The sequence below is a fragment of the Plectropomus leopardus genome, chromosome 5 (assembly GCF_026936395.1).
Source record: "Plectropomus leopardus strain MGB_pleo_1.0 chromosome 5, ASM2693639v1, whole genome shotgun sequence".
Classification (NCBI taxonomy): domain Eukaryota; kingdom Metazoa; phylum Chordata; class Actinopteri; order Perciformes; family Serranidae; genus Plectropomus; species Plectropomus leopardus.
This window is the reverse complement of record NC_142180.1, coordinates 15,688,479-15,705,964: the sequence shown is the minus strand read 5'-3', so window position 1 is coordinate 15,705,964 and position 17,486 is coordinate 15,688,479. Positions and strand designations below refer to the sequence as shown.

The 17,486-nt window shown below is 37.3% G+C and overlaps 1 protein-coding gene and 1 long non-coding RNA gene across 4 annotated transcripts in view; both read left to right on the top strand.

Moving 5' to 3' along the window:
- The window catches only part of LOC148189544 (uncharacterized), a 50,607-nt gene extending 44,372 nt beyond the window's left edge, over nucleotides 1–6,235 (top strand). Inside the window, exons 4-5 of one of the 2 annotated variants that reach the window (XR_015776528.1) lie at nucleotides 5,597–5,720; nucleotides 5,984–6,235. This is a non-coding gene — a long non-coding RNA (uncharacterized LOC148189544). Of the gene's footprint in view, nucleotides 1–5,596 lie in introns of both variants that reach the window. The other variant, XR_015776527.1, reaches the window with a different exon arrangement.
- Nucleotides 6,236–8,835: 2,600 nt separating this feature from the next.
- Nucleotides 8,836–16,674, top strand: ifi44g (interferon induced protein 44g). Of its 2 annotated transcripts, XM_042515175.2 has the most exons (9): nucleotides 8,836–8,991; nucleotides 10,032–10,198; nucleotides 10,678–10,776; nucleotides 12,246–12,291; nucleotides 12,500–12,695; nucleotides 13,496–13,648; nucleotides 14,197–14,368; nucleotides 14,738–14,838; nucleotides 16,229–16,674. In XM_042515175.2, exons 1-9 carry the CDS (start codon nucleotides 8,852–8,854, stop codon nucleotides 16,418–16,420), a joined length of 1,266 nt encoding a protein of 421 aa, XP_042371109.2. In that variant the 5' UTR covers nucleotides 8,836–8,851; the 3' UTR covers nucleotides 16,421–16,674. The 2 variants fall into 2 exon arrangements, with proteins under 2 accessions (XP_042371109.2, XP_042371117.2); XM_042515183.2 differs by lacking the exon at nucleotides 10,678–10,776 and having other exon boundaries at nucleotides 8,837–8,991.
- The last annotated feature ends 812 nt before the right edge of the window (nucleotides 16,675–17,486 follow it).

Genomic DNA, 17,486 nt, shown 5'->3' with positions numbered 1-17,486 from the left:
CCCTAAAATTGGTTTAAAGTGGCATTCCAGACATGTTTTAAGACCAGTAAACATCATCTTTAAATAATAATTGATGTCTGTATGTTTGTCTTTTCACAGAAAGCTCAATCAACCTGCTACAAATTTTTAAAATGACATCTGCTCCTTCCTTTAAAAATTGTATGTGTGCTACTGTTAGCTGTCTGTACAAGTCTCCCTTCATCATAAGAGGCAGTGAAGTGTAATGGCTAATGTCACCTTTTTCTAAACACCAACTGTCACCATTGACTCCCCTTCAAAGCATAAACAAACTGGTAGGATAGTTTGCCGTTTTTGTTATCCTTTCTGCCACAATCTCACCATACAAAACAGCAATGGGCATTAGACTACAAATGAAATGCTCCATTTTTCATGTCTTCATGGACACTTGAGTAACGTAACCAAAGTTTTGAAAATTTGCACCTTTAATTTGCGCATAGACAAGAGGACAAATCATAAGAAAAATATCAGTCTACAAAGAAAGAAGAAGAACAAAAAAGTAGTAAACTTATGTTTATTATTATCTTGCTCACCACCAAATTGCCTTGACAATCTCTCCAGATTTCAGACAAAATCTCTCAACTTTCTTGCTTCACAGATAATGAAGGTGCAGAGGTAAAGCAACTAACAAAGTTTGAATACTTTAAAAGCTGAAAATCTTTTTCTGGAATAACTGCTAACAGCAAAAGTAGAAATCATCTCCTGTTTTGCACACTTTTTCTCTAACATGCACTGCCAAGCTACACAAATCCCCGTCAAACACATCACAGTTTTTCTGTAACTGCTGGATGCCTTTGTCTCATTCAGTACACAGCTGTTATCACTTGCTGCACGCTTAGAAATCAAATCTCCAAACCTGGCAGCATTGCTCCACCTGTTGAACCACAGGACCAGCAGCACTCTGCAGCAACATGTTTACAAGACAAAAACTGATCTTCTTCTTTGACCAGCTGTAATTTAACTATTTGTCAAACAAGTTAGATGTGAAAAGTATTTTTGTCTGTAGTGGCTAACACCAGGTATCGACTTTAATGACACACTAGGTGTTTCAAGGTGAGTCACAGACTTTCTGTTTGAGACAGGAACCACAACAACCCAGAGACAGTCGGGTGACATCATCAAGCGCTTCCTGTCTAAACACATAAACATTATCACATCCAGCAATTTAAATTCTCCACCCATAAGCAGACTGTGGAGATTTATTTAGTAATAATAGCGACATTTGAATAGCACTTTCTTTGCTCAAGGAGACTTGGACAGTGAAGACCTGAGACCTTTCGATTGCATGGCCCTCTGCCAGCACTTAGCCACCCAGTGAGGTGGTTTCAATTACTGTACTTTCACACATACTTTGTAAAATGGATCACCCTGAGTGACAGCCATGTAAATAATCTGAACAGTACACAGGTAGAAGAAGTCATCAAAACAGCCTGAAGTATCACTGTCCCTGCACCTGAACAGACAGTGCTGGATCAAAGACAAAAGAATGCTGTATGGACTGTGTATATAGGTTCTGTATAAGTCCTATAATGTATAACAAGTTTAACTTGACTGCGCACACAGAAAACCAAAACATGAATTTCACAACACAGTTCCCTCCAGACATGCAGTCGCAGAGCAGAAAGTAGGTTGCAGTAAAACATGCACACAGTCACGTTTGCACCTGCAGGGCCCCCGGGCAACACTTTACCCTTCAGTCTCTAGTTCTTAGAAACTGGAAATGCTTTCACAGAATGCAAATCAATCCATGAAACTGGAACTCACTCACTGGAAGTTAGTGATAAGGAGTGCCCCAGATTAACAGGAATTAACGACAGCTTCACAATAGTCAGCAGTATGCTGGAGAATGCAAATCTGTGACGCCGACTTATTGTTCATCGTTATCAGAAACTGGTCATCAGTACTCGAAGTCCATGAGTGAGAGATATCAATCAATCTAACTGTGTGCTGAATAATCTCACAAAGTCAGAAATAATTCTGACAGAGTGTTTGGATTATTGTTTGCCTCTATGACATAACCTTTCAGAAAGGTACATCACCTTCTCAGACAGCTTTGCTCAAAGGCACAGTGGTGGTAGTTGTTGCTAAAGAAGAGCAGAGGATGATGCAGCTATTTCTTAACCCAAACAATAAACCATCATAATCTGCAACTTTACAATCATTCACCAATCACCATTTTTTTCAAAACATGACTTCTAGATTAAGCTATACTGTCTCCATTCCAATGAACAAACTGGATGACCCACTTCACGCTAAGGTGTAGTGACTGCATCTAGCCGGCTGCTGTCTATACATGGCACTGTGAACATGATCAGAGGCTGTCGGTACAGAACATCATGTCCTGTCTGTCCTGTAAGTGACAAAATCCAAACATCACATTAACACCTTCACAGAGGAAACATGGGAGAAAATTTAATCTGAGTTTAAAAGGACAAAAATAGACTTTAAGCAATAATTATAATGAAAAGACAGACTGATTGCCATCTGTGATCAGCTCTATACTTCAGTCAACAGAGAAGCAGACTTATTTACCAACTTCTGTTATCCTTTAATCCCACCCACATTTGTCTCATCATGGCAAACATTTTGACGTTTTGTCTGCCTAACTTGAGCATGTCTGATGCAAAAAAAGGACTTAATGTGTTCTTGAAGCAATGTTCCAGTAACATTTAAATAAAATCAAATCCTGGTCAAGTGGAGACACTGTGATAAAAATATAATGGTTTTTTTTTTAAATCATGGTCCAAAGCATTGAAAACATTACACTGTTTGGCCTGATGGGACAGCAACAGTCCATATTTGAGATTTTAAAAAGGACCTTCAAAGTTGTTAAGCCAGCTCCTGTCTTGTTAACGACTGGCTCAAAAGATTCATTCAGGGGGAAAATCAATGTCAGCTAGTTTTTATTTAGGTGGACAAAAAGCTATATAATCATGTAAAACAGGCACAATGTCTTCTTTTACTATTGATTAGATACAGTTTATTTACTTGTGTATGTGGGGTGTGGACCTGAATCAAATGACTTGAACTTGAGTCAGACTTTAATTAGTTTACTTTAGACTTTACTTGACAAAATTAAATGAGACTTGCAAGTCGACTCAGAATTTAACACCAGTGACTTCACCTGGATTTGGGCTTTTTGACTTGAAAATGCTTGATACTTTCACCAAAGCCCAAAGTTTGTGTCTTTGTGCCAAAGTGTGCCACTAATCAGTTAATTTCACTTTTTTTTTTTTTTTTTTGTTTTCTTTTAAATAATTAATAATTTGTGTAAATGTACCAGATTCCTAATCTGATGTTAAAATGGCATTACATTTGGTGATGACTTGATGACTTGATTTGATGACTTGACTTGAAACCCAAAGTTTAGGACCTGTTTCTTGACTTAAGACTTGCCAGTCTTGATTTGGGACTTAAATAGAGACTTGAGAGCAAAGACTTTAAACATACTTGATCATGACTTGGTCCCACCTCTGGTACATGGAAATTTCATTTAAAATGTAGAACATGTAAAGCACAGTCTCATTTTCATGGATGCTAAATCTGACTGTCACGAAGCAAACGTCAAATGAGTTCCTCAGTTTTTATTTTTCTTGTCCTCTCTTCAACTGCAACCCGCTTCACACTGATCACCGCACTGCTTTCATTTCATCCTTCACTGTACTTTGGGCTAACAATGCTACTGGCAGGTTTAGCAGCAGAGAGAGAGCGAGACGTTCACTGCATGTGTCACTCAGTGTGGATAAGAGTAGTGGATGGGGAGGATGGGTCGCCTGTAAAACAGACTGCTGTGTCACACGGCTACATAGCGAGCATAGCTCCCTGTTTAGACAGCCCACCCCCTCATCCTCCCACCTGCAGCTCTCTACACTACAGATATCAGCTGGAGCAGCTGAGTCAGAACTTCCCAAAATCACAACCCTAAATCATTATTATGAGAAGGAGCTGTTGAAAAGGTGTCAAGTCATTACCTTTCTATATATTTGATGAGATATATATAAACACTGTAGAGAAAAAGAGATTATATACCTAAACTTGTCTTTTCAAATATAAACTTCCTAGTATGCATGATTTGGTGTTATATCTCATATAATAATGTTTCTCTAGTGTTTTTTTTTAATTGAGTGGTTTAAAGGAAATTGTCACCATGGAAGCCGTATGTGTTAAACAGCATTAACCAGAGGTGGGACTTAGTCATTGTTTTACAAGTCTAAAGTGAGTCTAAGGTCTTTGCACTCACATCACAAATGCTCAAGTCCGAGTGAAGTCACAAATCATTGATGTTAAATTTTGTTTTGTGATTTTGTAAAGTCATGTCTGAAGACATCAAATTTGTGACTTGAGTCTGATTAAATCCAAGTAGTCTGACTTGAGTCCACACCTCCAAAATGAACATGGTCATTTTGGAGGTGGCATGGCCATTAACTTTGCTTGATGATGCCTGCTTACTACATTTCTGTGCTTGACTGTACATTAAAAAAACAAACCTATTTTATCTGGAACTGATCACATAATATAAACAGAATACTATCAGTTGGTTGCTTTTTAACCAAAACCAGGCTGCAAAAAACAACCCATTTCTTATCCTTAAAAGTCACAGGCAGGACTTGTGACCTCAGTATTACTAACAGCCTGCAGCCTTGATACTTCCATGATACTTTTTTTTATGTAGTTGTACAAAACATGAAAGTCTTTGAAACGTGTGTCAACCAATGACCTTATTTTAGGCGTCAAACAAAAAACCTTCACGACAAGGGAACCCAGGGGTGAATTACTGCTAAAATCCTTAGTCATTTGGAGCAATCTATAAATACATTTGTGCTGTTTTTACAGTACAGTTAAATCATGCGGTTTGTTTTACACAGTTACTGTTTTTCTACCATTCACAGATAACAACCTATAGATAGTGTTTGCTGTCAAACCATCAGCTCACCTTCAATGACACCCAGTCATAACCACAAGGCCACAGCAGGTTGTACTTTTGATTTTGGTGTCATCGTCAGCTCCAACTATAACGTTAACTGATGTGTCAGTCTTCTCAAATGTTACCTGTTTCTGTTTGGGAACATTAAGTATGTCAAGTTTTGGATCTCCTGACCTTATGTCTCCATCCAAACACTGACATCTCCCAGACCTTCTACATGAGGCTCAAGAAATAAAAACTATTTTGCTGACAAAACAAAAAACTTGGCATGGCCACAAGGTCATAAAGATAGCTGTGCCTTGTTGTGGGCTGTTATTGCCTCCGATCAGTCACCGGCTGCTAGCCAAAACAACCCTGATAGTGTGCACTGAATGACAGACAACCGACCTGAAAGAACCCCAAAACTTTTTATCATGTTTTTTTTTAACTTTGAGGGGCACACTTCTCTCAGCTTTACTATTATAACCTCCGCATGCAAGAGAAGAGAGTTTCTATTGCTGATATGATTTTGTTATTGATAATAAAATAAAAGTCCTTTAGATCCCATGAATTCTGAGTTTTTTTCAGTGGATTCTAGAGTGGTGGTGGTAAAACACAGAGATGATTTGGTGATGTCTTACCAAGTAAACACCTGATAGATGTGATCTGCCGCAGGATTCCTGACGGGCTCACTGGACCAGGAGCTGAAACAAAATCTCAGGCTGCTTTGATGAACACCGGAGGTGACAGTATGAAGTACAGGAACACTCAAAGTCTGCAGACTGTGCTGACAACATGGGTAAAATGCATAAATATAGAGAAAACATGTATGAGAAGTAGTCTTCTTGAGTGAAGCTGAAGTAGCAAACACTCATGAAAACAGGCACGCACGCACGCACGCACGCACACACACACACACACACACACAGAGCAAGATTCTTATCCAGGATATTGCAATCAGCACCATTAATTAGGATAAAGATGAATATTCAGATCAAAATCTGTTATTAAAAGCTACTGAGTGATGACAGCGATTGTGTGACACTTTTTCCTTGACTGCAGGAGTTTTGGATGTGGAGCTGCGAGGTCTCCCTGTGGAGGAGGGAGACTGAAGGGTGGCCACAGGTTGACCCCTGCTGTCAGCTACCAGGTGAGCATCTGCAGCCTCAAACGCCACATTAGAGCTCCCTCTAGTGGATAAAGTGAGCAGAAACATTACATACACGTGTTGCTACTTGATCATTTTCAATAACACATCTATATGTTTTTGTGCTTGTGTATAAGTAAAAAATGTGTAAGTAAAGTATTTTTTCATGTGACTATTTGTATCCCATAACGCATGTTATTAAGTAGTTTGTGTATATATCTTTATTTTTCACACTTGCCTATCATTATCATACTCTGTATTGACAGGGGTGGAAGAAGTATTCAGATCCTTTACTTAAGTAAATGATGATGCCCCACTGTCAAAAATACTCTGTTACTTGTAAAAGTCCTGATTGAAAATATTACTTAAGTAAAAGTATGTAAATACAATCAGGAACATGTGTTTAAGTTTTAAAAATAAAATTACTCAATGCAGATTTTTTTTTCAGTTTAATTAATCAAAAATAATTAGAATAATTAAAATTAAAGTAAGCTGGAACCATGAGATTTATTTGCGTGAAAAATCACTTAGATGATCATCACAATGGTTGCCAATTCATTTTTAAATAATTCGACTGTTTGATCCGATGTATATTTTCATATAGTCTATGTACAAACATTTTCATTTGCAAAGTAACCAGTGACTTAAAATGCCAAATAATTGCAGCAGAGTGGAAAGTAAAACATTTCCCACTGAAGTGCAGGGGATTATAAGTCCAAGTTGCGTGAGATAAAAATATTGAATCAAACTTGTGAGAACAAGGTAGTGGTGTGCTCGAGGACTCTTTATCATGGACCAAGAGCAAATGCACTTATATGAAGTTAAAAGTATTTTTTCAAAACATGGCTACTTGCATAAAAACACAGACTGGTTTCAACCTTAAGGTAAAATCAAGGTGTGAAAAGGTTATCAGGAATCCAGAATTGCACCCTGATGAAGACTTTAGGGTCGAAACAAGTTGGTGTTTTAATTTAAGTAACTATGTTTTGAATAAGGGCTTTTTAACTTAATTTAAGTGCATTTGTTCCAGCTCCACACATGCATGCTGCAAGGTTGTTTTATCCTCTAAAGTAGAAATACCTCTTTTTCTTTACTTGAGTAACTGTACTCAAGAATGGTACATGCACCCAATGCAATATTTTAGTAATGTTTTCAGCGGCAAGTTTTCTCTATAAACATCAAAAAATGTTAAAAATATTTTTTATTGTTAACACATTACATTAAATTTTCATTTAAAAAAAGGTGTGGAAAACAAAAAACTGTTAAAAGTTCAGTTAGTTTTATTTAATATTGTCAATAAATAAAAAGACATTTGAAAGAAAAAAAGGTCTGTCATCTCAGGCCTCAATAACGTGTTCTGAATGTTGCTTTTAAAATGTTCTTCCTTTGTTCTCAAGAACGCTATAATCTGTCACCTTTCAACATCACTAAAACATCCTCAGAATGTTGCAGTTAAAACGATACATCTTAATCAGCATTTAACCTTATAGGAACATTATTTGAAATGCTAAACATCCTGAAAAGGTTCTTTGAACATTAGATTAAAATGCTTTCTTTAAAACATTATTGCAATTTGTAGGTAACGTTAGCCAATGTTGTGGGGACGTTCCCTGCTAGCTGGGAAACTGCGTGTCTGGCCCCACTGATTTGTAGTCCAACCATCATCCATCTAGCTATGAATCTTACACATCCTCAATCACATCAGAAACATTTCCACCATTCCCTGACCTAAGTCATATAAGATCTGATGGGCTATTTGCTCTTAAAATATACCAGCAAAATCAGTCTTTTTCACACTTTCTCTCACTAAAAGCGGTGTATGTCATAGTTTCTGCAGTATTTTAAACTCAGAGTCACCCTCTTAAATGGAGGCTATGTTAGAGAAATGAAAATGCATATGTATAAACTAAATTTGAAAACATTAGTTGCACAACAACTTGAGGATGAACCTTTGTGAAACTTGCCCTGTTGGTATCCTCCTCTTTTAGGTGGGATAATCATCCACAGATGTAATCCACAGTTGTTCATTTTAAGTCATGTCCAGATGTTAGAGGTGCCAACAAATATAATCACCATTGTCCTGAAATGCTGAAATGTGTGTTCAATAACATCAGTAATTTTCTCATCTTCATGCCAAGAGCCCAAAAAGTCAAGTGATCATGTTTGTTAGCCACAAGCTCGCACTGTAGGCTGCAGATAAATCTGCTGTGCTTATCTTGCATTCACGTGTTGTCGGTATTTTTGGAAAAGTTAGCGAATTCATTTAGCACGTGCACATCTAAAACAGGTTGATGTTGCTTATAATAATAATTAATTATAATAATTATAATAATAATAATTCTGTGAGCAGGCAGATCATTCCAAAGCCAAGGGGCCCTAACGGCAAAAGCACGGTCTCCTTTTGATTCAAAGGTAGCCTAAATGTTTGGTAATTAGTAATAAATATAATTTAATTTATAATTTAATGCTAATGCACATATGTCGTTTGCATTATTATGATGTAACCGTCAGTTACTGTCCAGGTAAAGTGACCTAGATTAATTAGACCCAACAAGTTATTTATCAGCAATATTGGTAGGTCTACACTAACCAGTCTGGGGCACTTAAATAATATAAAGCTTTACACTGTTATCAACGTGTTGTGTAAATGCTCTGGCCAATAGAATACAAGGAATCTTTAGAGAGTTCACGAGCACACCAAAACACTGAAGTCGGAAGACCAATTTTTCAAAGCTGGAAATGGGACTGTCCAAGGAGCACGTGAATGCACCATCCATTTTTCTATGCGCTGCGATGTCTTTAGGTTTCACTTTCTTTTCCTCGGAAACGGACTCACCTCTCTCCAACTGTGTGGTTATTATTCGCCACGTCTGGATTTGCACGCAGCAGCCAATATGCAGAAGGAAACAGGAGAAAAAATCGGGTAATATTTCACTCAGATTGAAGTAAGGCAGATAGATTTTGCAAAGTTTAGTTTCACAGAAGACGTTCTTTTAAGATGATAGTTATTTTGTCCAAATGTCCAGCCAACCTGTTACAAGACTGTTGTTGCCGATTTTACTCACTTTTGTAAAAAGCCTTTTAATTAAATGTATATGAAATGATGATAGTTAGATTAACTTTAGAAACCTGTGGTAAATTTTAGTCCCTTCACTGTGTAGGAGACGGCAAATCTCATTCACAGACTTTCTTAATCGTTTGCAGACAGACTGATATTTGACCGCCTAAAGGAAGATACCCATTATGATGTCATTTTCTCTCTTTTTTTGAATAAAATAGACAGTGTAATCTAAAGAAATTTTCAAAAAAAAAAACGTTTTGTGAGGGTACGCTTTTGGGTAGCCTACTTTTCCTTAAAGCAGCACAGTACCATAATGGTGAGAAATTAAAAAAATGAGGGTTATTTTTTATATTTTTAGTAAAATATGGTACTCATGGAAAATATTAAAACCTGTAAATTTCAAATTAATACCATTTGAAAATGAAAAACTTTAAAACTTGAAAGGCACTGTGGAACAGCCCATAGGACTGAATATGTAGTGTAAGCATATTTATTAGGGATGCCCAATACTGGATTTGTTTTGCTGATATCCAATATGCCATTATATAACAACTCATTGGGCCAGTAACAGGTACCAGTATAGATATATCCACATTTTTGCCACTTAATTTTAGTGATGATAAAGTTTCTTCTGTGGTGGCATTAACACAAATTATTATGCATACTCTTATTTTGATGTCACCCCAGCCGATGGAGACATGAATGCAATGCTTTTCAGTGTATGTAATATTTATTTATTTAGCAAAATATGAGAAATACTTAAATTTAGGGTTGATGCATTGTACGTTTACTCTGTCAATAATCAGTTTGTTATACTGGCAAAAATCAGCATTTTGGCTGATTCCAAGATTTCATTTTATATATGCTCTCCCTCTCAAGCATGTGATTGTTTTTCTTATCAGTCTGGGTGGCTTTACATTTGGACTCCAAACCAAACCTTCCACGACTCCAGCTACCTCAGCCAAGCCTGTTTTCAGCACATCAGCAGGATCCATAAGTTGTCTCAGCAAAGTTACAAGTGCCAGTTCAACGGAGAAAAGGGAGGACAAACCTTTGTTTACATTTCCAGGTAAGCTACTAAACGGCTCCATACTAAGAAAATTGTCAATGGTCTGCGCTGCCACTGATTATTTACTCCAGTGGTTTTTATTCATTGTTCGGACATGCTGCTAAAAAAAACACAAAAAGGAAACAACACAGATATAGGAATCTCAAATTTGTTCCATTGTCCCTCACAACCTCCTCAGCCAAGGCAGGAAAAAAGAAATTGCCTTCTTTTACATCAATATGCTTAAAATTGACCTCTGATATTCTTGGGAGCTTCTTGGGAGGGAGATAGAGCAACAATAATAGTTAAAATAACTAAAATAATATTAATAAAAATATGCGTAAAACTAAACTAATAATAATAACTAATGATAGTATATGTATAATATGTGTATAAAATAATACATGATAGTATATGATAGCATGTATATGACAATAATGTGTATATGTATAATATAATAATAGTAGTAATAACAATGACATCACTCATAAAAATAACAGCAGCACTGGGCTTGAAGCAGGACCATGGCAGCCGTCGCAACCACGATCCAGTGGAACTTTTGAGACGAGAAATCACAAAGCTGCCTGCAAAGACGCCAAGTTAGTATCATGCTTTTATGAAACATGAATATCTGCAAATGGAGAAGTGGGGAGGGGGAGTCTACCAGCAGTCTAGGTCTATATATCAGCCTAACAAAGCTTTTTCAAACTAATATGTTTTGACAAAGAGTCGAGTCTGAAGCCTACTCTTGATAGATCAGCATGGTCTCATGTCTACTAATATAACTTTGGTATTCGGGCACAAGTCAAAATGACGCCAGAGGCTGCTTTTTGTGTTGTATCTTGACGCAGACGGGGTTGGCGGTAAGAGGGGGGTCAGCGGTTAGATTTACATGTACAGATCTACATGTTATGGTTGGGGAAAGATTATGGTAAGTGTTAGTCACATGGGGGGACTTGCGTAAGGGGTTGAGAGGTAGGCTTTGAGCAGCACAAATGTGGCCAGAAAGACAGCGGAATATCACTAAAAACACTCGGCTTTGAGTTCCACAAATACTGCTTGAAAGGCATGTTGCTAAAAAAACAAAACAACCGGCTTTGATTGCCACAAACTAATGTTAGGGAAAGACAGCTGCATGACCCTTGATTGGCACCAATATGGCTGGAAAGGCAACGGTGTCTCATTAAAAACACTTAGCTTTGAGTGCCACAAACACAGCAGGAAAGACATGTCGTTAAAGAAAAACCTACCTGAGCTAGTATTATCAGTAGTACTATCAGGTAGTACCTACCTGAATTAGATTTAAAAAATGCAGGGCATAAGGTTTGTTTTATGTGGGAGTTAAAGGACATATCTGGAGCAAAGATTACGCTGAGATTCCTTAGAGGCCAGGGTAAGATGTTTAGAGTCAAGCACTAAAAATTCATTTTTTTGTGAATTTAGTAGCAGAAAATTGTAGGTCATCCAGGTCTTTATATCCGCACAACACTGCTGAAGTTTAGTTAACTGATTGGTTTCATCTGGGTTAATTGATCAATATAATTAGGTATCATCTGAGTAACAATCAAAATTTATAGCGTTTCCTAGGGGTCGACAGATTAATGGCCTGGCTGATTGGGGCCAATGTCTGGCATTTTGAACATCAGATTATCGATCTATTTATCTGTCTATGTGTATATAGATATATATATATATATGAAAAAAGAATATTACCTAAAGGACGCATGAACAAGGTGAATTATATTGGTACAAATACTTTGTGGAACTCCATGACTAAGTTTGGTGTGCATGCAGAATTTATCATTACCTGTACAAACTGGGATCATGCTGATTTATAGGACTTAAACTAGCTTTTTGTGGTTCTTTTAATGCCAATAAAACGTTCCAGTATCTGTAATACACGTAAGATGTGATGGTCAGTGGTGTCCAATGCAGCACTAAGATCTAACAAGACAAGTACAGAGACAAGTCCTTTGTCTGGTGCACGTAGAAGAGGTTGGGTGAAAGAGGTGAAACATAGGAAACTGTATATTCCATAAATCCTCATCAGCTCTTAAACTCTCCACAGGAGCTCAGCTGGAATTTCAATGGAGAAACATGGAGTGGACAGAAGAGTGAGTATAACTTTGATATTCAAGTCAAGTTTGCAATTATCTGAGTTCACAGAAATCAAATGAATATAGTTCTGCTCATTTAAAGCAACGAGAAAATCTATGAACACATTATTATTTCGTTAATACTCCGTTTAGGTGAATGCACTCTTCCCATGCCTTTATTCTACTTAAAGTGTTCTGAACAGCAGGTTTCTTAAATGTAATCTAGGCAAAGGACAAGCCTGATGAAGACCGTCAGCTCATACAGACCGAGCTGTGAGGAGGTGACTCAGGCTCGGGTTCTCCTCCTGGGGCCGGTTGGTTGTGGAAAGTCCAGCTTCATCAGTTCAGTTCAGTCTGTGTTTAATGGAAGAGTCACCAACCGGGCCATGGTGGGCTCCTCCTCGACCAACTTCACCAAGAAGGTACAAATGGAGCAATCACATGCAACTGAAAGAAATCACTACAGTTGTTGACATTTTCTTTGGGGGGGCCCATAGACAATATCAGCTGATTTTTTTTTAGGAAATGGGACGATAGTGACAGGAGAGTGGACCGTATTTGGCTTTTGAACATGACACTGATTTCACCCACAAAAAAGAAAAAAATGCCCAATCACTGCATTCTCTTTCCGACTGCTCTGTGACACTGAGAAAGACCATCTGTGGTCAAAGTGCTGCCAGTTATTTACTTGCAAAATACAATAAGAATTGTGCCTTTTCTCCTTGGCCACAATTATCTTAAAGGCAAGTTTCACGTTTATTTGTAAAACATCATCTCATTCATTCATTCTTCACTACCACTTATCCTAAATGAGTAAATGAACATTACTTCATGCAAAATTAAAAATTTCACATGACAAAGACATCTTAACTCAGTGTCCACTTCCTAGCTTTTGTCATGCTTTCAGTCTCATGGTCTTTGTCAGAGAATGGAATTTGTCTGGTTGTCATGAAGCTGACAAACTCCACATTTCAGATGTTTTTCAGGTCAAGAATGAACTTTCATGATGCTGAATTCAAGGCGATTATTGAAGATCAGCAAAAATCAAAAGGTTAAAATGTAGACACAGACATACAAGACAAGCTACATAATAGTAATAGAGAACAATAATGTTTCAGGTTTATTCAATAGAAGACAGAGTTGGTGCAAACCTCCAATGAGCCAGAAGCTGCTACCATGCCTTAGGCATCCATAACATTAACTTTCATCTCATGTCTGTCAGCTGCAGTCCTTCAGCATCCAGGGTGGGGAGGAAAAAGACCCTACTGGACTGGTGCTGTGTGATATTGGTGGGATGGGGGGTGGAGAGATGACTGGACTGACCCTTTATGACATCTTGTCTGTCATAAACGGTCATGTACCCGAGGGACACAAGGTGAGTGAGATCACTATTGTAATATTGCATTTTTTAAGTTTGCTAGCAGCATTGCTCCCAAAAAAATGGGAATGTCAGTGTGTTGGTTGGTTGTTTTGTCCTCTACTTTGGTCCAGACTGAAATATCTCGACCACCAGATAGATTAGATCAAACTTTTATACAGACCCTCATGGCTCCCAGAGGATGTATCCTAATGACTTTTGTGACCCTCTGACCTTTTTCTGGTACATCATCAGTTAAAAAAAATCCCTTTTTCCAATACTTATAAGATAAGATAAACTTTTACTGTCCCCAGAAGGAAATTTGTCTTGGGCAACGATGCCGCACAAAAACTACAATGGAGAGAAAAAACAAAACAAAACAAACAAACGTATATAAATTTATATAATAAAATAACTTAACTTTGATTCGTGTAAATACTTGCAAAACTAATTACATCCCTGTCCGCTTCAGCTACACTTTGCAGTTTGCAAATGTTAGCACTGATTTAGTTAAGTTAGTAGATTTTTTTTATTTTTTATTTAATATCTTCATTTCTCTCCTCCAGTTCCGTCCAGATCAGCCAGTGAGGTCTGAGACTGTAGGCTATGTGAAGAGGCCCAGCCTCAAAGACAAGATCCATTGTGTGGCCTTTGTGGTGGATGCCTCTAAAATCGTGACCTACTCCAAACTCTTCAGCACCACCTTCCAGCGGCTCCGAGAGCACATCAGTGACCTGGGTAAGAAAACAGACATTTTTACGCACAGATTTAGTCCTTTCGTTGAAAAAATATGGGTCTTGACTTTTTAAACCATAGTGGAAGAGCTATACTTCTTAATGTTACCTTCATGTAGATTTATTGTTTGGAATTTCTTTTCAGATTTATATTGCATTATGATATCACTGACCTCTGTTTAGTTTTGTTGAATTTGCTTTGGTTTGAACCACATAGGTACTAATGTGCATAACAACTTTGGGCTTGAAACCATCTTAAGAGATCAACTAAACAAAAGCGCTGTTGTTATCTTACTTGTCAGTATTTGGATGTAACATTAAAAACTTTTATTTCAGTAAAACCTCAAGTACACCAATGTATTCTGTCCATTAGGTGTCCACCAGGTGGCTCTGCTCACCCACATTGACCAGATTTGTCCAGAAACGGCCAAAGATGTCACCCAGGTTTACAAGAGCCGTGTCATTCGTGACATGGTAGGTGTAAATTAACCATATGAAGACTGAGTTGCTTACTTACCGGCACTCAAAATATTAAAAAATGCAACAATTAACAATATGTTTTTTCATTTAGTGACTTAGACAAAACTGTGTTTTCACCACTTCTATGTAGATTAAAATGTGGATACAAAATAAATGGGTTATTAAATCATTTTAACAATAAATCTAGAATTTCTGTGTTTCTGTGCAAACATGGATGCTTCACAGGCACACATCTTTCCCCTAAAGCACAGAAGATCTACACAGTTGGCACAGTTTCAAGATTAGTGGCACCAATTTAGTGTCTGATGTGTCTGACCAAATATCTCTTCTTCTGTTCCTGAGATTTTGACACAGTTATGGCCAGAAATTTTTTTTTATTACTGTTTTTTTTTATTATTTTATTATGATGTTGCAGATTTTTGGATATGAGATTTCATCACTTTATCTTTATTTCCAACTAAATATTTGTTGGAAATTTTGTCATAATTAGTGTATGTATTCTTGAGTTATAACTAAAAAGATGTCTTCTGAGGCCACAGTGACTTTGACCACCAAATTTTAATCCATTCAGTCAAAGTTGACATCTTTGCCAAACTCAAGGAATCTCCCTCAAGGTGCTCTTAAGATACTGCATTCATGAGAATGAGACAGACAAAGTCACAGTGACCTTGACCCAGGACCACCAAAATCTAAACAGTTCATTGTGGAGTTCAAGTGACGTTTGTGAATAAGATAGATAGACAGACAACCCAGCGCAGAGGCGTAAAAAGTGGAGCAGCAAAAAATGTATGGACTGCTCAGGGTCTAAGAAAACATTAGCTTAATTACAGCGGAGGGTTTAATCCTCATGCAGAGTACAGGTTGAGAAGTACCAGAATTTGTGTCAACACAGTTATGTTGGAACAGTTGGAAAACTAACTTTGGTGCTCATTATTATTTTGCTTATTTGGGTTCACATTACCAGATGACAAACCAACAAAGGCTTGCAAACAATATTGTCACAATAGCAAATGATCACTGGACAGGTTATCAACGACCTGCCATTCTTATACGTTTGAGTTTGTTGCAGTAGTAAGGATTAATCAAAGTACAGTACATAGTTTGCTATCACAGAACGTCTTTAGACTTCATTCTATGATTTTTGCAACAGTTACATTTTTAAAAATGAGAAACTTTGAGTAAACAGATGCGTTTCACTTTTGTTTCCTCTTCTTCTAAGAATAACTTAAACTACTGTCACTCCTCACAGACCACACTGTTTGTGATGGTCATTTTTATATTATGTTTGTCATTGCATGTTTCTCAACCATACCGATGGTGTGAAAATCTTACCGTCACGTCTTTGTGTGTGTGTGTGTGTGTGTGTGTGTGTGTGTGTCTGTAGATGGGTAAAGCTGGAGATCTGTTGGGCATGTCCACCTCTTACATCGTCCCGGTGAAAAACTACTCGTCTGAGCTGGACCTGGATGACAACACTGACGTGCTTCTGCTTAGTGCTGTCGACCACATCCTGCAGTATGCTGACCTGTTTTTCCAAGACAATACACCACAGCACACAGGGCCAAAGACAGACTAAACATATATTTCTGAGCATTTGAACTATGTATTCAAACCATTTTAAGAAAATCCTCATTCACATGTAAAGGAAGGGACTTGGTGTGTAGGATTTAAACATTTTCAACCTCAGCGAATCCTAGTGGTGTCAGAGATGTAGTATTGTCACATAAATTGCTTTTTAGTTTAACCATGTAAAATTTAACGCTCCCAGATTTTTAATGAAATTAAATGAAACATACTTATATGAATCAGAATAAAATCAGTCTTCAATCAGTCTTTGATATTTAATATTTAATATTTAATCAGTCTTTGATATTTAATTTTTAAGTGTAATCTATTTCTTATTTCTAGAGCAACTGGTCTCATACAAAAATCATCACTAAAAACACAATTGTTCCTGAGTGGCAGGTAGCAGTGGTGTGCATTCACCAGTTTTCTCGTACTTAATATTTTCTCCTTGTGTTTGTAGGTACACATCCGTCACACTACTAATATACTGTCCAGATATTCTGCCTTTCTTCGAAGGAAGAAATACCTTTGTTTGAAACAAAAATCATAATTCATTTGATTTAAATCAATATTAAATTTAAATATCAGTCAACACAATGAATATCTTGCAAAATCAATATTCTGTCCACAATACCATCACCATGGCAGGCCAATTTACTACAAAGTTCAAAAACTTTATTTTAGATTGTATGGTTTTATTGGCATCTCTCTCTCTCTGAAAGATGTCTCAGGATGCTTGTCCAGGTGGACATCCTTTCTTAAAATATACTATACTATAATGTAAACCTACAATATTCCCTCGTACATCGTCATGACTGTCACATCTCTATGACCGCCTCCCTCATGGGCTCTTACTTTTGAGACATGTTTTGTATTATCTATAGAATCTAATTTAACTTTATTTGAAAAAGACAAAATCTCAACAGCATTGCCTCTTTCCAAAAATAATGACCTGTTTACTCAAGATAATCCACAGACTATTTTCTTAATACTGAACCACATCCACCGGCTTGAATCAAATGCAGGCACAGCCCACCAGCTATAATGTTTATAGAATAGTTTCTACATGACATTTC

Coding starts and splice junctions, on each gene's coding strand:
- ifi44g (XM_042515175.2), top strand. CDS start 8,852: ATGCGCTGCGATGTCTTTAGGTTTCACTTTCTTTTCCTCGGAAACGGA. Junction 10,199..10,677: donor ACCTTTGTTTACATTTCCAG/GTAAGCTACTAA, acceptor TAAAAATAACAG/CAGCACTGGGCTTGAAGCAG. Junction 14,839..16,228: donor GCCGTGTCATTCGTGACATG/GTAGGTGTAAAT, acceptor GTGTGTCTGTAG/ATGGGTAAAGCTGGAGATCT.